Raw genomic sequence first — 18,585 nt, forward strand, 5'->3', positions numbered from 1 at the left:
GGCCCTGTGGGGACACTGGGGGCACCTCGAGCTGGGGTGGGGCTTGGGGAACGGGCACAGTGGTCCTGGGGCGGGGGGAGAGAAGGGGGGCACTGGGCAAAGCTGGGGGGACATGGGGACAGGAGAGGGGGACACGGGGACAGAGGCAAACTGGGGGACACAGGGGTAATGAGAGGGCAAACTGGGGGATGTGGGGATGATGTGGAGCAAACTGGGGGATATGGGGATGGGGGATGAGACGAACTGGGGGAGATGTGGGGTCAAGATGGGGGGTACGGAGACTGCAAAGGGGGGGGGGGGCGGCAGATCCAGGGGACGTGGGTGCAAAATTGGGGGGCAGAGGGACAGGTACGGGGGGACATAGGGACCAGCCCCCCACCCCCCACCCCTCCAAACCCGGGGGGGGCGGGGCAGGAGCTGAGCTGGGGGGCGGGGGGGGGATGACACCGGACACGGATGCCGGGGAGGGGGTGGGAGGGGGGGACGCGCCGCGGGGGAGGGGACCGCGGGGCATCTCGGGGATCCCGGGGAGGGTGGGGGGGGAGGGAAGGGAAGAAGGGGGGTTGTGGGTGTCCCCACGGCCGAGCCGAGGCGGCGGCGGGGAGGAAGAGGAAGGGGAAGGGGAAGGGGAAGAGGAAGAGGAAGAGGAAGAGCCAGCGCGCCGCTAAGACCCAGAGGGCTCTGCGGGCAGCGGGGCGGGCGGATCGCAGCCAGCGGCGGCTCCATCACCAGCCACAGAGAAAGGGGAAGAGGAGGAGGAGGAGAAGGCAGGCAGGGAGGAAGGAAGGAAGGAGGGCAGGGGCGGACGGGGCCCCCCCCTTCCCCCTCGGGATGGACATGGCCTGACCGGAGCATCCCCCCCCCCCGCTCCCTCCCCGCGGGCCGGTGCAGGTGTGCCGGACCCCCCCTCTCCCCCCCTTCCTTTCCCTTTGCCCCTTCCCCTTGTCCCCCTTCCCCTTCCCCTTTGCCCCCCCCTCCCCTCTCCCCTCCCCTCCCCATGGCGCTGTGAGGGGCCGGGGGCCTCGGGGGGGAGCGGAGGAGAAGCAGCGGCGGCGGCGGCAGCGGGCGATGCTGCGGTGCCGGTAGCGGCATGTTGAGGACCGAGGCGAGCGGCGGTGGGGCGACCACCGGTGGGGGATCCCCCTCCGGTGGGGCGGCGGGCGGCGGCGGCGGGGGGGGTCTACGGAGCGCATCCCCCCACCGGAACGCCTACGAAGCCAGCATCCAAGCCCTGGCACCCACAAAGGAAGGCGATGGAGAAGAGGGTAAGAAGAGCCGGGGTAAGAAGTACGGCTCCAACGTTCACCGCATCAAGAACATGTTCCTGCAGATGGGGACGGCGCCGGGCCCCGAGGGCGCCTGCGACCTGGCCAAGGCCAAGGAGAAGCCCGTCCGCCTCTCCTTGCCCCGGGCCGGCAGCCTCAACGAGAACGTGGATCAGGGGAACCTCCTCAAGCTGGGCACCAGCGTCTCGGAGAGGGTCAGCCGCTTCGATTCCAAACCCGACAAACCCTTCTCCAAGCTCCAGGAGACCCGGAAGATCTTTGAGAGGAGCCCTCAGGAGAAGGCCACCACCACCAAGCTCTTGCTCCGTAAGGAACGGGCTGGTTTCCAGGACCGTAAGCTGGACGTGGTGGTGAGGTTCAACGGCAGCACCGAGTCCCTGGACAAGCTGGACACCGAAGCCGTCTCGCCCACCGTCAGCCAGCTCAGCGCCGTCTTCGAGAAGGCCGACCTGCGGAACAACCTGCACAAGGCGCCGGGGCGAGCGGGAGGGCCGCTCAACGCCAAGGTGGTGGGCAAGCGACCCCGGGTCTTCTTGCCGGGCGCCGAGGCCGGACGGCCGGGTGATGGGCACCCTGCCCCGGCCCGCGCCCGACCGCCGGAGGAGGAGAAGGCGGCGGGGAAGAGCGGGCGGCCGGCGGAGAAGGAGGCAGCCGCCCCGCGGGTGCAGGAGGTCTGCAAGATCAAGCCGGTGGAGGTGGAGGAGAGCGGCGAGGCCGAGGAGGAGGAGGAGGAGGAGGAGGGGGAGGCAGCCACGGCAGAACCGGCGCCGGCACCCCAACCAAGCAAGGAGGCCGAGGGTCCGGCGCCCACCGCCCCCCGGCTGGACGGGGGTCCCGGGGTGGCTGTGGGTGAGGAGGGCGTCAAGGGTGAGCGGGCGGAGGAGAGCGATGCCTACGAGGAGGCCAAGAAGGAGGACTTCTCCGAGGCGGACCTGGTGGACATAAGTGCCTACAGCGGGCTCGGGGAGGACTCTGGGGGCAGCGGGCTGGAGGAGGAGGAGGAGGCCGAAGGGCTGTACGAGCCCGAGTCGGGTTGCGTGGAGATCCCTGGGCTGTCTGAGGAAGAGGAGCCCGTCCCCAACCGCAAGATCCAGTTCAGCACGGCCCCCATCCAGGTGAGACCGCAGGGGATGATGGGGGGGGGGGCAGCTGGGGATGGGGGGGTAACCCAGCGGGGCATGGCTGACCTCCCCTTCCCCAAAACCACCCCTCTGGGGGGAGGCTGGGGGTGTAGGGTGGGGGTCTGCACCCCTCTGCACCCATGGCATCCCTCTTGGCCTCACGCCGGGGGGGGGAAGGCAGGCTAACGAGCCGGGTAACGAAGGGCCCTGCCCCTGCGCAGCCTGGGCCCCCCCGTACGGGTGAGGGGCTGATGTGACAGGGAGGGGCGGCCCTGGCACCCCCTTGGGTGGGCACGCACAGCACCCCCCTCCAAGAAACCGCCCTGCCCGGGCTGGGCCTGCACCCCCCCTGTATTTTGGGTGGGGATGCCCAGAAAACCCGGCCATGGGGGTGCTGGGTGCGGTGGCTGCGGCGACACCCCCCCTTCCCCATCCCTGGGGGGCTCTGGGTGCTGGGGCTCCTCCCAAACGGGGGGTCCTAGGCAGCAGGGGGGGGGTGTGGGGGGATTTCCCCCCCGTTCCGTGGGCCCGGCCTAGCGCCCGGGGCTGGCTGGGGAAGCGGAGGAAGGGGAAGTGTCTGAGCAGCGTGGCCGAGCCGGGGGCAGCTGGGGCTGGGGTGCCCATCTTGGGTGGTCCCCCCCGAGATGCGTCCCGGGGGGGGGGGGGCGTGGGGGGTGGGGGGGTGAAGAAGGGGCCTTGCAGCGCTTTCGGGGTGTTCCCTGCTGCTGAATCCCCCCGACCAGAGCAGCAGCGTTTGCTTTGTGCCGGAGCTGGGTTATTTTTAGAGCCCCGGCCTATATTCTGGCTCTGAGTCAGAGCGGGTGGGTGGCCCCCGCCCCACCTGGGATGGGGGGGGGACACGGCCACGGCCACCACCGTGGCCAGGGCACCGCGGTGGCAGCTACGCGCCGGTGGGGGTCTCGGGCCGGTGGGAGCCGGCCACAGCCCGGCATTGGGGAGGGAACCCTGCCCCCCCCCCAGCCCTTCACCCCCACCGTGGCTGGCTGTCCTTTTTGGGGTGCCCTGCTCCCCCCCCCACACCCCTTGTTGCCCTCCAAACGCTGCCTGCATCAGGGTGATGGGGGGGGGTCCCATCTCCCCACCTTGGGTGATGCTGAGCACACACATTCCTCCCCCCTCCCCCCCACCCCAAACCTGCTGTAAGGGTGGGGGGCTGGGAGCGCTGGGGACCCCCACCCATCCTCAGCACCCATCCCAGCATGGGGCACCCTGTGCCCTGGGGATGTGGGACATGTCACCAGCCCCTTCCTTGGCCACGTGCTGCTCCACTCAGAACCCACCCCATGCCCCCCCCCCACCCCCAGCACATCCCAGACCCCCACTCCCACCAGAGCCCAGGGACAGGGGTGGGGGGCGCAGCGGGGCGAGCCAGGACCTGCACCCATGGCTGTGTTTGGGTGCTGATGGAAGAGGACACAGCCACCCCCTGGGGACCACATGCGGGGTGTGGGGGTACACAGAGTCATGTCCCCTGCCCTGCTCACCCCTGGGTGCCACCCGGGTGGGTCCTGCCTGTCTGTGGGTGTTGCTGGGCTTTGTGACTGACACTCATCCCTAATTCCCTCTGTGGCCAGGCTTTGGTGTTATCCCTAATCCCACCGCCCCGCAGGGACATCTGCCACGCTCAGCACCCAGCCCCATCCAGGGAGGGGTGCAGGGACAGGGCACCCCGTTCCCTCCAGCTCCGGGCTGGGGACATCATCCCAATGGCACGTCCAACCCCTCAGTGGGGGCACCTCGAGTGTGGGGGTGCCCCCAGCCCCTCTGAGCCAGTTTAGGGGGGCCTCATGGTGGGGTTTACCAGTGAGGGGACCACACGTGTGTCCCCCTGACCTCTGTCACCTTTCAGGACCCAGCTTGGGTCCTGGACTCACCAGTTTCACCCATCCCCATCCCTGCTCCCCTGGGACTGGAGGGTGTTGGGGACCTCCATGTCCCCAGGGGTGCAGGAGGATGGGGGCAGCACCAGACCCCCAAGGTTGACCCCTCCTCAGTGCCCAAGTGCCCTGCAAGGGGAGCCTGATGGGGAAGGGTGGGCATGGGTGTGGGGGGGTGACTTGTGGCTCCATCCCTCCCTCCCTCCCTCCCTCCCTCCCTCCCTTTATCCTTCCTTCCTCCCTCCATCCCTCCATCCCTCCCTTTGTCCATCCCTTTGTCCATCTCTCTGTCCACCCTCCCAGGGGGTGCAGAGCACGGTACCATCCACCCCCAAACCCTCTGTGCTTCCTTACCCCCCCCCTCCCTTCACCACATCTCTTGGGGGGTGGGGGCAGGTTCCCCAGTGGCCCACGGGCTCAGCAAGACCCCCCATTCCCCTGCCCAGGGCTCCCCCCACCCAGGACTGTCCCCTTGGCAGTGGGTGCTGCCGATGCCGGGGGTGGGGGTAGGGGGGGTGGCTGCAGTGGTGTCCCACCCCCACCCTGCTGCCCCTCTGAGCAGCCCCCCTCACCCCACAGGTCTTCAGCACTTACTCCAACGAAGACTACGACCGGCGCAATGAGGACGTGGACCCCATGGCCGCCTCCGCCGAGTACGAGCTGGAGAAGAGGGTGGAGCGGCTCGACCTCTTCCCCGTGGAGCTGGAGAAAGGTGGGGTCCTCCCCGTGCCCGGGGGCTCCACGGGTACCTCAGGGACAGGCCAGGTGGCTCTGGTGGCTCTGGGTGGCCTCCTCTCTGCCCCATGCCCTGGGCACCCCATGGGTACCTCAGGGACGTCAGGTGGCTCTGGTGGCATTGGGTGGCCTCCTCTCTGCCCCATGCCCTGGGGGCTCCATGGGTACCTCAGGGGCAGTCAGAGGTGGCTCTGGGTGGCCTCCTCCCTCTGCCCTGTGCCCTGGGGGCTCCACGGGTACCTCAGGGACAGGTGGCTCTGGTGGTGTTGGGTGGCCTCCTCTCTGCCCCATGCCCCAAGGGCTCCATGGGTACCTCAGGGACATGTCAGGTGGCTCTGGTGGCTCTGGGTGGCATCCTCCCTCTGCCCCATGCCCTGGGGGCTCCATGGGTACCTCAGGGGCAGTCAGAGGTGGCTCTGGTGGCTCTGGGTGGCCTCTGCCACCCCTCCAGGACATGTGTCTGTGTCTCCCCAGACTCGGAAGGGCTGGGGATCAGCATCATCGGGATGGGCGCCGGCGCCGACATGGGCCTGGAGAAGTTGGGCATCTTCGTCAAGACGGTGACAGAGGGTGGGGCAGCCCACAGGGACGGCAGGTAGGGCCCTGCCTGGCCTTGGGGGGCGGTGGAGGAGCTGCTGTGGGAGCAGGGTGATGCTCCAGATGTCCCCCCAGCCCCGGGAAGGGGGGGAAGGAGGTGACCCTGCTGTCTGGCTGTCCCCAGGATCCAGGTGAACGATCTGATCGTGGAGGTGGATGGCACCAGCCTGGTGGGTGTGACACAGAGCTTCGCTGCCTCCGTCCTCAGGAACACCAAGGGACGTGTCCGGTAAGGGATCAGGGCTGGGGGGGTGGATTTGGGGGGGCTGGGGGACCCCCATGGCCCCTGCAGCACCCTGTCCCAGAGCACCCCAGTTCTCAGGCTGGGCTGTCCCTCTGCCCCAAAACACCCCCATCCCCACGCCTGCCCTGTGCCACCCCAGCACCCTGACACCCCCACATCAATCCAGCCCCCCCCAGCCCCCCAACCTACCCCCAGCCCCTATACCACCCCCTCCTCCCCACCCCCCAAGATCTGCTCTGTCCCCAAGCTGTGCCACTGAGTGTCCCTGGCTCAGCCCCCACCGCGGTCAGAGCCCCCCTCCCCACTCCCCATCCCCAGCTGAGCCCCCCCACCCCATTTCCCCCCCCCTCAGGTTCCTGATCGGGCGGGAGAAGCCGGGTGAGCAGAGCGAGGTGGCCCAGCTGATCCAGCAGACGCTGGAGCAGGAGCGGTGGCAGCGGGAGATGATCGAGCAGCGCTACACCCAGTACACCGAGGACGACGAGGAGGTGGGGGCTGCAGCACCCACCCCGGGGGGGGCGGGCAGGGGGCTGTCCATCCCCCTTCCCACACCTGACACGGGGCTGGTGACTCAGTTTCCCCAGGTGGGATGGGGCTGGGGGTGGGGGTGTGTGTGTGTGTGTGCCTGGCTGGGGGGTCAGTGCTGCTGTGTCCCCCCCCTGCAGACAGGTGAATACGCCACGGATGAGGAGGAGGAGATGAGCCCCATGTTCCCTGGGGGGGAGATGGCCATCGAGGTGTTCGAGCTGGCTGAGAACGAGGACGCGCTGTCCCCCGTGGAGATGGACCCCGAGAAGCTGGTGCACAAGTTTAAGGAGGTGAGGAGGGGCCGGGCAGGGGGCTGGGGGTGCCAGGGGGAGCCCCCTCCACCCGCCCTGTGCAAACACTGTGCAATGGCTCCTCCCCAGCTCCAGATCAAGCACGCCGTCACCGAGGCTGAGATCCAGCAGCTGAAGAGGAAGGTGAGCGGGTGGCACGGCTGCCCCCGGGTGGGAGGGACCCCCCCTCTGCATCTCCTCCAGCTCCTCGCCCCAGATCTCCATCTCCCCATCCCCTCCAAACATCTCCCCATCCCCTCCAAACATCTCCCCATCTCCCCATGTCCCCATCTCCCCATCCCCCCAAACATCCCCCCATCTCCTCCAAATATCTCTCCATGTCCCCTTGTCTCTCTTCCCCTCCAAACATCTCCCTATGTCTCCATGTTCCCCATCTCCTCCAAATATCTCTCATCTCCCCCATCCCCTCCAAACATCCTCCATGTCCCCCATCCCCTCCAAACATCTCCCAGTGTCCCCTTGTCCCTCATCCCCTCCAAACATCTCACCATCCCCTCCAAACATCTCCCCATCTCCCCCATCTCTTCCAAATATCTCTCCATCTCCCCATGTCCCCGATCCCCTCCAAACATCTCCCCATGTCCCCTTGTCCCTCATCCCTTCCAAACATCTCCCCATCCCCTCCAAACATCTCCCCACCCTCTCCAAACATCTCCCCCATCCCCTCCAAACATCTCACCATCCCCTCCAAACATCTCCTCATCCCCTCCAAACATCTCCCCATCTCCCCATCCCCTCCAAACATCTCCCCACCCTCTCCAAACATCTCCCCATCTCCCCATGTCCCCATCTCCTCATCCCCTCCAAACATCTTCCCATCTCCTCATCCCCTCCAAACATCTCCCCATCCCCTCCAAACATCTCCCCATCTCCCCATGTCCCCATCTCCCCATGTCCCCATCTCCCCATCCCCTCCAAACATCTCCCCATCCCCTCCTAACATCTCCCCCCCCTCTCCAAACATCTCCCCATCTCCCCATGCCCTCCAAACACGCCCCCCGGCCCCTCGCCGTGCCGCCCCGGTGCCCTGACCCCGCTGCCCCCAGCTGCAGTGCCTGGAGCAGGAGAAGGCACGCTGGCGGGCCGAGAAGGCCCAGCTGGAGCAGAGCGTGGAGGAGAACAAGGAGCGGATGGAGAAGCTGGAGGGGTACTGGATGGAGGCGCAGAACCTCTGCCAGGCCGTGGACGAGCACCTCAAGGAGACCCAGGCCCAGTACCAGACGCTGGAGCGCAAGTACAGCAAGGCCAAGAGGCTCATCAAGGAGTACCAGCAAAAGTGAGGGCCCTGGGCACCCAGCCCCCTCCCCGGGCATGGACCCACCCCCCTGGGCACCCCTTTTCCCTGGGCATGGACTGTCCCTTGGGAATGAGCCATCCCGAGGGCGTGGTGGAGCCACCCCTGGGGCACTGAGACCACCATGGGCACCCCTTGTCCTTGGGCATGGACCATGCCTGGGGCATGAGCCTGGTCCCTGGGCAGGGACATCCCTGGGGCAAGGACCTTCTTCTGGGCATGGACCCATCCCTGGGGCACCAACCCCTTCCTGGGCATCCCTCATCCCTGGACAGGGACCATCCCTGGTGCAAGGACCATCCCTGGGGCAAGGACCTTCTGCTGGTCATGGACCCATCCCTGGGGCACAAACACCCTCCTGGGCATCCCTCATCCCTGGGCAGGGACCATTCCTGGTGCAAGGACCTTCTCCTGGGCATGGACCCATCCCTGGAGCACCAACCCCTTCCTGGGCATCCCTCATCCCTGGGCAGGGACCATCCCTGGGGCACCAACCCCTTCCTGGGCATCCAAGGAGCATCCCTGGGACATCCCTGGCCGCCACCACCACCCCACTGAGCACTGTCCCTCCCTGACACCCGAGTCCTTGGGGTCCCCCCGACCTGCCTCACCTTCCGGGGGGGTGTCTCCCCAGTACTGGCTGGGGTTGGGATGGGGGGTGTGACGGGCTGTTCCCCGCAGGGAGATCGAGTTCCTGAAGAAGGAGACGGCGCAGCGGCGGGTGCTGGAGGAGTCGGAGCTGGCGCACAAGGAGGAGATGGAGAAGCTGCAGGAGAAGGTGGGCACCGGGCGCCGGGACGCGGGGTGCCCCTGAGCCCCCCGGCCTGGGCCCCGCCGCCACCCGCCCGCTCCCGGCCCGCCACGCCGCTCCCGCCACGCCGCTGGATCCCGGGATGGATCACTGGGGATCTGCTGCTCCTCGGGGCCCCGCGCGCGCCCGACGCTGGATCCCGCGCCGGGGCGGTAGCGGAGCCGCACGGGGGGTGTGGGGGGTGTGTGTGGTGGTGGTGGGTTACCAGCACCCCCTGGACTGAGCTCTGGCTGCTGGATCCCACACTGGATCACTGGGGATCTGCTCTGGGCGCCGGCTCCTACTGGATTGTGCTCTCCCCACCGGCACCGGCGGGCGGGGGGCTGCTGGATCCCGCGCTGGAGTGCAGTGGGGTGGGGGGGGGGGTTGGGTCGCAGGGGATCCCCGCTGCAGGGTGGTCTGACATCCCAACATGGATCCAAAGGGATCTCCTGGGGCGCTGGATCCCAGGCTGCGGGATCCCACCGTGGTTCCTGGGAGAGCTGGCAGGGCGCAGGGGCCACGCTCGGTCCTCTGCTGGGAGCTGGATCCCATGCTGGTCATGCTGGATCCCACTACGGATCACACTGGATTCCATGCTAGCGACACTGGATCCCCCCCCCTTTCTGATCTGTTCCCACCCCCCCACACACACACCCTCCCCAGGAGGGGCCAGAGCTGTGCAGGGTCATAGCGGATCCTCTGTGGGATCACCGGATCCTCTGTGGGATCACTGGATCCTCTGTGGGATCACCGGATCCCGCAGCGCCAGGGAGGCCGCTGTGGGTTTATAGCGGGGGGGGAGCTTGGGGGCGGGGGGGCTGGCACCCACCCAGGGGGGCACCAGGGCGCAGGCGGGCAGCGGATGTTTGGGGGTGTCCCTGGTACCCAGCAGAGCCCCCCCATGCACCCCCCAACACCCTCCTCCATCACCCCCAAATTGCCCCCTGACACCCCCAAGAGACTCACCCACCACCTCCCTGCAGCCCCCCAAACCCCAGCCCTGTGCCCCCCCATCGCTGTGCCCCCAGCCCCACGCTGGCCCTCCAGCCCCCCACCCCCTGCCCTCCGCCCCCCCAGCCCCGTGTCTCCCCCCTCCCCATCCCACCCCCCCATGGCCTCCCCACCCTCATGTGCCTTCCCCATCCCCAATTCCCCCCATCCCCAATCCACCCCCCATCCCCATTCAAGCCCCCCTCCCCAATTCCCCCCATCCCCAATCCACCCCCCTCCCCAATTCACCCCCCATCCCCAATCCACCCCCCTCCCCAATTCCCCCCATCCCCATCCAAGCCCCCCTCCCCAACCCACTCCCCCCATTCCCAATCCCCCCCCCGCAATCCCCGTGTCCCCGTCCTGTCCCCCCCAACCCCTGTCTCCCCCCCCACGTCCACTCCCGTGTCCCCATGTCCCCCTCCCCGTCCTTGCGTGCCCCCCGCCCCCCCCAGCCCCCCAGCTGAGACCTCTCCCCTTTCCTGTTTTTCAGGATCTCTGAACTGGAGGCCAAGCTGCAGACACTGAAAAATTCCAACCCGACTTAAACCACCCTCAAGCGATTTTTGGGGGGGGGGCAGCCCCTCTCCCCCCCCCCAGCCCTTTTCCTCCCCCCCCCCACAACTCCCTTTGCCCACCCCCCATCACCCCTTCCCCACTGGGGAAGAGGAGAGACCCCTGCCAAGGCGTCCTGGTGCCCCCCCAACGTGCCCCCTGGGAGCACACGCAGCTGGGGGGGGGGGCTGGGGGGTTGTGCGACTCAGGGGGGGTTATTTTGGGGGGGGGGGCGCCCCGCGTTCGTGTCTGTGTCCAGTGTGAGTCTCGTGGTGACGTGATGGACCGATCGGGGTGGGGGACATGGACCCCCCCCCGCCAAGGCCTCTCCCCCCCCCCCCATCCCCAGGTGCACCCTCCCCTTGACGTGACCCCCCCCCCCAAATCCCGGAGGCAGAGCTGGCACCCCGGCTGGATGCTGGAGGGAGGGGAGGGGGGGGCAGGCAGAAATGCCCTCCCCCCCCCCAAATGTGAGCCATACTGGGGAGCAAAAAGGGGGAGATGTGCTGGAAGCCCCCCCCCCCCCCATATCCCCAGCTCCTCTTCTTGGGACTCTCCTAGAGCACCGGCCGGGGGGGGTCTGTTGCCTTTGGACCCCCCCCCACCCCAAACCTGTGGACTTACCCCGGCCTCTCAGAGAGGTGCCCCCCCCCCCCAACCCCCCCCCACCTCGGGTTTGGTGCCTGGGACACCGTGGACCTTCACCACGGGGGGGGGGACCCCAATTACCCCCCCCACCCCCCGTGACCCCCCAGTGCCACCCCAGGGCAGGAGGCACCGCCCCCCCCCAGCCTTTGCCAACCCCTGCAGCGGGCATGGCCGGGGGGGGGGGCGCATCCCCCCCCCCAAACAACCGCCACTACCCCCCCAAGCCCAGGGCTTTCGCCTTCCCTGGGCGGGGGGGGACACACACGGGGGGGTCCCCTTCCAGGCTGGGGGCATTGCCCCCCCCCCCCCACCCTGTAAATACCCCCAACTAAATCACAGTATTTCTCTGGGGCTGGGACACCCCCCCCCCACTGGCCAACTCCAACTGGGTCGGGGGGGCCCAGGGAACCCCTTTAGCTTTTGTTTCTATTTTGCCCCCCCCGCCCCCCTCTCCAAGCCCCCCCCCCCCCCAAAATACCGAGTCTCCGACAGTAACTGGATGTGGGGGCAACTGGGAGCCAGCGCTGGTTATACTGGGAGGGGGAGGCGGGGGGGCACGCGGGGGGGGGGGGGATGGGGTGGGGGGGGGTCCGACTGGATTGGAGCCGCTTGGAGGGGGGTGGGCGGGGGGTGTATTTAAGGGGGGGCGGGGGAGCCCCGGGGGGTGCGGGGTATTTAATCTCACACGTGTTCCGGGGGGGTGTATATAGATATATATATCTGTACGGACCGGCTGCTGCCTCTGTCCCGCCGCGGGGGGGGGGGGCACTGGGGAGGGGGTGCTGGGGAGGGTTGGGGGTACTGGGGAGGGGGTGCTGGGGAGGGGCGGGGGGGCACTGGGGAGGGGAGGGCACTGGGGAGGGGTGGGGGACAGGGAGCACTGGGAAGGCGGGGGACACGGGGTGGGCACTGGGAAGGGTTGGGGGCACTGGGGAGGGGATGCTGGGGGGGTGGGGACACTGGGGGGGGGCACTGGGGAGGTTTGGGGGACAGGGGACACTGGGGTGGCACTGGGGGGGTTGTGGGGGCACTGGGGAGGGGTGCTGGGGAGGGGCGGGGGGGCAGGGAGCACTGGGGAAGTGGGGGGCACTGGGGGACACACTGGGGAGGGTTGGGGGACAGGGGACACTGGGGGGGGTGGGGGCACTGGGAAGGGTTGGGGGCACTGGGGAGGGGTAGGGGGGTGCTGGGGAGGGTTGGGGGACAGGGGACACTGGGTGGGGGGGCACTGGGGGGGTTGGGGTACTGGGGAGGGGTAGGGGGGTGCTGGGGAGGGGTGGGGGGCACAGGGGACACTGGTGGGGGTGGGGCACTGGGCAGGGTCGGGGGGGCACTGGGGGCACTGGGAGGCTGATGTACCCGGAGGGGTTTGGGGGCGCTGGGGGGCGGGTGGGGTACATGGGGGGGTGGGGGGGGTGCGCGTGCATCGCGCGCGGGTGCGGGTGCGCGCGGCGCTGTCCGTTCAGCACCGCCCGAGCCGGGGCCCATCCGACCCCCCCCCGCTCCCCCGGCCGCTTCCGGGTTCCTGTTCCCCCTCCCCCCGCGGCCCCCGGCCCGGCGGGGCGGCCCCGGCTCCGGCCCCGGCTCCGGCTCCGGCTCCGGCTCCGGCTCCGGCTCCGGCCCGGTCTGAGCGCGGGCCCGGCGGCCGGACGCGCCCAGGATGCCCGAGGAGCGCGGGTGAGTCGGGGGGGGGCGCAGGGCGGAACCCCCGGGGGGCCCAGCCCCGGGCAGCGGCCCGGTTACAGCATCCCGGGGACCGCATCCCGGGGACAGCCCCGGTACAGCATCCCGGGTACAGCATCCTCGGTCCCACCCCCCTCCCCCGGCACAGCATCCCTGGTCCTATCCCCCACCCCCCGTACAGCATCCCCGGGACAGCCCCCCCCCAGCCCCGGTACCGGCCCCCCAGCCCCGAGACAGCCCCCCCCACCCCCGGTACCGGCCCCCCAGCCCCGGTACCGCCCCGGTACAGCGTCCCGGGTGCCCCCCGCCCCTCCCGGTCCCGTCCCCCCTCCCGGCACTGCCCCGCCCCGCCCCGCCCCGCCCGCGCTCCCTGGGGAGAGGGAGGGGCCGGGGGGGAAACCGGGTTTAGATCTGCGCCCCCCCCGTGATTAGGACTCGACCCCCCCCTCCCCGAACCTCCAAACACCGCGGCGGGGTGAGGAAGGGGGATTTAACCCCTTCCCGGCTGCCCTACAAAGAGCATCCCAGTACCTGCCCCCCCCAGCCTGCTCCTACCCCACTGCCCCCACGTAACCCCCAAGTCCCCGTGCCCCCAATCCCCATCCCCATCCCATCCCCATCCCCATCCTCATCCTCATCCCCATCCCCATCCCCATCCCCATCCCCATCCCATCCCATCCCATCCCATCCCCATCCCCATCCCCATCCCCATCCCACCCCCACTGGGTGCATTGGGGTCTGGGGTCCCTTCCCTGCTCCCCTCACCCCCCTCAGCGCAGGGTGCCCCATCCCTGACTGTCCCCTCTGTCCCCAGCCCTGTCCCACCATGTCGGTCTCTAAACTGCAGGACGCGGATGAGGTTTTCGGTGAGTCCCTGGGGGCCCCTGGGGCACAGACCACCCATGGGTGCTGCCTGTGGGTCCCTGCCCACCCTCACAGTGTCCTCAGTGGTGGGGGAGAGGGACCCCAGAGCTGGGCTTGGGGACACGGGGACAGGCATGGGGCACATGGTTATGGGGGGCAGGGGGACAGGGGGTGTGGGGACAGGGGGTGTGGGGACAGCGGGTGTGGGGACAGGGGGTGTGGGGACAGGGGGTGTGGGGACAGGCGTGGGGCAGGGGTTGTGGAGCCACAGGGCCGTGCATGGGGCACTGCAGCATGTGGGGGTGAGGTGGACATGGGGACACGGCCCAGAGCTGCTCCTCGGGCTGGGTTGGGGTGCAGGGGGCGCAGCAGGGGCAGACACATGGGGGGAACCCTGTCAGACCCTGGGCAGTGTCGTCACCCGCTCCGTCCTTGGGGACCCCCGGCCTGGGCGTCTCTTTGAACACTTCTCTCTGTCCCTCTGTCCCCTGTCCCACCCCACTGGGGTGCCCCATCCATCCATGTCCCAAATAACCCCCTCCCGGTCTCCACTGGGATCCCCACCCCTCCTTTGACTCCTGCTGTGTCCCTGCACCCCACTGTCCCTCTGTCCCCTCCCCACCGGGCTGGTTCCTGATGGTCTGTCCACCTCTCCCTCTGGTGCTCTCCCGTCCCTTCTCCCTGTCCCTACCTGGCCATCTGTCCATCCCTGTCTCCTTTTCCTTACTGTCTGTTTGTCCCTCCCTCCCTCCCTCCCTCCCTCCCTATCTTACCTGTCCATCCCTCCCTTCATCCCTCCATCCATCCCTCCATCCATCCATCCATCCATCCATCCCTCCCTCCCTCCCTCCCTCCCTCCATCCATCCCTCCATCCATCCCTCCATCCATCCATCCCTCCATCCCTCCCTCCATCCCTCCCTCCATCCATCCATCCATCCATCCATCCATCCATCCATCCATCCATCCCTCCCTCCCTCCCTCCCTCCATCCCTCCCTCCATCCATCCCTCCATCCATCCCTCCATCCCTCCATCCCTCCCTCCATCCATCCATCCATCCCTCCATCCCTCCATCCCTCCATCCATCCATCCATCCATCCACCCACCCATCCATCCATCCATCCCTCCATCCATCCCTCCCTCCATCCATCCCTCCATCCATCCCTCCATCCATCCATCCATCCATCCATCCATCCATCCATCCATCCATCTATCCATCCATCCATCCCTCCCTCCCTCCCTCCATCCCTCCCCATGCCCACCCCTCCCCTCCCTCACCCCCACCCCACCCTCCTCTTCCCTCCCCGGTCCCTCCCGTCCGTCTGTCTGTCCCGCTCTGCCCCGGGGTCTCTTTCACCCCCAGATTTCACCGCTGTGGTTCCAGAGACCCCGCGCCTGGACAGCAGCCTGCAGAAGGCCCGCGCGCGGCTCCTGGCCAAGGGCCGGCGGCACCGCCCGGGCCGCTGCCGCCTGCGCGACAGCGCCAGCTCCACCGAGGGCGAGGAGGGGCCCGAGGCGCTGGTGAGCTGGGGAGGGGGCTGCAGGGCTGGGGGGGGGCACACAGCACCCCAGGGTGAGGGGGCTATGGGGGTCTGACACCCATTCTGCGTGCGCCCTGGGGAGCTGAGGGTGACCCCCCCCCCAGCCCCTTCGCCCACCTCCTGTGGGGATGAGTTTGTGAGGAAGGGGCTGCCCAGAGAGGGGGTGGGTGCCCCGTCCCTGGGGGTGTTCAAGGCCAGGTTGGATGGGGCCCTGGGCACCCTTGTGTAGCTCCAGGCCTGGAGGTTGGTGTCCCTGCCTGTGGCAGGGGGCTGGAGCTCTGTGACCCTTGGGGGTCCCTCCCAGCCCAGCCCAGTCTGGGATTCATTCTGTGAGGTGGGGGTGGTGTGGTGGGTGCTGGGGGGGATCCCCCTGCGCCCCCCAGCCCCCCTCACCAGCTGCTACCGGCCAGGAGGGGCTGGCGGGCACCCCCTCGCCCAAATCCTGCCACAGCTCCGACAGCTCCCCCGGCTTCGCCCGCAGAGACACCCGGCCCCAGCGGCACAGCGAGGGTGAGACCCCACCCCCCGCCCCAGGGACGCCCTGGGACCACCCCCCTGCCCCACGACAGGTGGTGACACCCCCCTTCTCCTCCTGCAGACGACAGCCGGGACATGAGCCCCCCCGAGCCAGGCAGCCCCCCCGTGGGGCTCGACAAGAAGACGAGGAGGAAGTTCCTGGATTTGGGGTGAAACCTGGAGGGGGGCGGTACAGGGGGCACAGAATGGGGAGACAGGGGTATGGAGTGGGGAGACAGGGGGCACAGAGGGGAAATACAGGGGTACAGGGGGTGAGATGGGGTACAGGGGGGATACAGGGGGCTGGAAGGGGGATAAAGGGGACACTGGGGGGGGGAGATGGGATATGGGGGGGTGGATACAGGGGACATGGAAAGGTGGGGTACAGGGGGCACAGAGTGGGGGATACAGGGGTACAGGGTGGGAACACAGGGTGCACGGAGGATTGGGATATGGGGGTGCAGAGTCAGGGGAGATAGGGGGCACAGCAGGGGGAGATGGGGTACGGGGGGGATACAGGGGGCTGGAGGGGGGGGTACAGGGGACATGGAGCAGGGAGGGATGGACAGCGGCTGGAGGGGTGCAGAGGGATAGAGGGAGGTGCCTGGGAGGGATGCAGGGATGCAGGGGGGGGATGCGGGGGTGGAGGAGGGATGGAGGCAGCGGGGTGTCCGTGGAGGGGTCTCTGAGGAGGAGGAGGAGGCCTGGAGGTGGGGCACAACCCTCAGGACACCCCCGCTGCCCCCCCCCAGGGTGACCCTGCGCCGGGTGTCGTCCAGCAAGAGCCGGAAGGAGAAGGGCAGCAACCGCCTCTCCATGGGCAGCCGGTGAGGGACCCCCAGACCCCCCGGGGAGGGGGGAGGGGGGTGCCCGGGGACCACCCCCGGGCCCTAACGTGGCTCTGTCCCCAGGGAGGCGGCGGAGGGTCCCGGCCGCCCCTCGGGCTCCCCCTTCCTGCCCTTCTCCTGGTTCTCGGACGGAGCGAGGGGCTCGGCGCCCCCCGGCCCCGCCTCCCCCGCCGGGTCCCCCCGGCACGAGGGGCTCAGCCCGGCCAAATCCGCCTCCCAGGTCAGTGCCCGGGACGGGGGGGCTCGGGGGGGCGGGTGGGGGTGGGTGTGCTGTGGGTTTGGGGAGCTATGGGGGGGTCTCAGAACCCCTTGGGTGGGGGTAGCTGTAGGGATGGGGAGGGGAGGGGGGCAGGGGTAGCGGGGAGGGGGCTCAGAGCCAGGAGGGGGGTTCGGAGCCCCATGGGGGGGGGGTGGGGGGGGCTGGTTTTAGGGGGCACCAAAGCCCACAGGGTCTGGGAGCCCAGAGGAGATGGAGCCCGGTGGGGCTGGAGGGAGGATGCTGGTTGGGGGTGGGGGGGCTGTGGGCTGCTTCGGGGGGCCCCAGCCCTGCCCTCACCCCTCCTGCTGCCCCAGGACTCGACGCTGAGCGAGGATTCCCCCCCACCCAGCGCCAGCCCCCGCCTGCCCGGACCCCCCCTCACCAAGTGCTCCTACCCCTACCACACCCTGTCGCAGTCCTCGGATGAGGTGAGTCCCCCCTCCCAGGGCTGGGGTGTCCCTGGGGACCCCTCCCCACCATTAACTGCCACCCCCCCGTGCCCAGTTCCTGGATGAGCCCCCGGGCACGGCCGCGGGCTGGACGTGCCGGCAGGTGGGACAGTGGCTGGAGAGTCTCAACCTGGCGCAGTACGCGGAGGAGTTCTCGGCCCACGGCGTCGATGGGCCGCGGCTGCTGCACCTCGATGGGGCCAAGCTCAAGGTACGGGGCTGGGGGGGGCTGTCTTCTGGTGGGGGGCAGGTGGGAGGGCTCCAGGTACCCCAACTGGTTCAGTTGGAGGGCAAGGGGTTCTAGGTACCCCAACACGGGGCAGTTCTGGGAGGGTTTAGGGATCCCAACAAACCCATCACAGGATGACAGGCTCTAGGTAGCCCAAGAGGATGGTCCATGGGGGCAGACATGAGGAGGTTCTAGGTGCCTCAATGGGACACCAGGTTCTAGGTACCTCAATGGGACACCAGGTTCTGGGTACCCCAGTAGGACACCAGGTTCTAGGTACCTCAATGAGGACACCAGGTTCTGGGTACCCCAGTGGGACACCAGGGTCTAGGTACGTCAACTGGCCATCAGGTTCTAGGTACCTCAGTGGGACACCAGGTTCTAGGTACCTCAATGAGGACACCAGGTTCTGGGTACCCCAGTGGGACACCAGGGTCTAGGTACGTCAACTGGCCATCAGGTTCTAGGTACCCCAGTGGGACACCAGGGTCTAGGTACGTCAACTGGCCATCAGGTTCTAGGTGCCTCACTGGGACACCATTGAGGTTAGGGGTACCTGTGATGAGGCCAACTGGCTGCTCCACAGGGCAGGAGACGGGGGGGATGTTCTAGGTATCCCACTGCTGGGAGTCAACGCTGCAGCCGGGAGGTTCTAGGTGCCCCAAGGGGAGGGGTGTGGGTACCTCAGCAGGATGCTCCCACGGAGCGGTGGCGTTGGGTGGGGACTCCAGGTGCCCCGGGGGGCGGCGCAGCCCCCCAGCAGAGCCCGGCTGTGCCGCAGGCGCTGGGCGTGGGCAGCGCGCAGCACCGGGCGCTGCTGAAGCGGCAGCTGAGGGAGCTGAGCCTGGCCCTGGAGAAGGAGCGCAAGGCCCAGGGGAAGGCGGAGAAGCAGCGGGAGAAGCAGAAGAAGAGGGACCAGGAGCAGCGGCGGAGCTGAAGGGTTGGGGGGGGGGGTCTGGAGCACCCCTAAACCCCCTCCCCACAGCCCCTGGGACACCCCGGGGGGGGGGGCACCCGGCTCCCACCCGGGACGTGCCGCCGCGGCCAAGGGACGCTGGTGCCAGGCTGAGACGGGACCCCTCCCCAGTTCCTCCCACCCCCCCAGGCTGCACCCCCTGTACCCCCCAGGCACAGTCCGGGCCCCCCCATAGGCCCCTTTTCCGGATGCAAATGACATGTTGGACGCCCACCCCCCAC

At 68.8% G+C, this 18,585-nt stretch overlaps 2 protein-coding genes across 3 annotated transcripts; both read left to right on the forward strand.

The window, feature by feature from the left end:
- The first annotated feature begins 1,070 nt into the window (after positions 1-1,070).
- Positions 1,071-11,332, forward strand: PPP1R9B (protein phosphatase 1 regulatory subunit 9B). Of its 2 annotated transcripts, XM_084275492.1 has the most exons (10): positions 1,071-2,401; positions 4,885-5,017; positions 5,515-5,635; positions 5,762-5,866; positions 6,234-6,369; positions 6,547-6,699; positions 6,790-6,843; positions 7,767-7,996; positions 8,696-8,791; positions 10,291-11,332. In XM_084275492.1, the coding sequence occupies exons 1-10, from the start codon at positions 1,091-1,093 to the stop codon at positions 10,343-10,345; spliced, it is 2,394 nt and encodes a 797-aa protein (XP_084131618.1). In that variant the 5' UTR covers positions 1,071-1,090; the 3' UTR covers positions 10,346-11,332. The 2 variants fall into 2 exon arrangements, with proteins under 2 accessions (XP_084131618.1, XP_084131617.1); XM_084275491.1 differs by having other exon boundaries at positions 6,234-6,699.
- Positions 11,333-13,509: 2,177 nt separating this feature from the next.
- On the forward strand, positions 13,510-18,325 carry SAMD14 (sterile alpha motif domain containing 14; the record flags this gene model as incomplete). The annotated part of the gene is made up of 9 exons (XM_084275493.1): positions 13,510-13,549; positions 14,910-15,067; positions 15,498-15,597; positions 15,686-15,773; positions 16,356-16,430; positions 16,515-16,671; positions 17,025-17,138; positions 17,215-17,370; positions 18,170-18,325. 9 exons carry the CDS (start codon positions 13,510-13,512, stop codon positions 18,323-18,325), a joined length of 1,044 nt encoding a protein of 347 aa, XP_084131619.1.
- Positions 18,326-18,585: the final 260 nt, after the last annotated feature.

This window comes from Gallinula chloropus (genome assembly GCF_964237585.1).
Source record: "Gallinula chloropus genome assembly, chromosome: 26".
Taxonomy (NCBI): Eukaryota; Metazoa; Chordata; class Aves; order Gruiformes; family Rallidae; genus Gallinula; species Gallinula chloropus.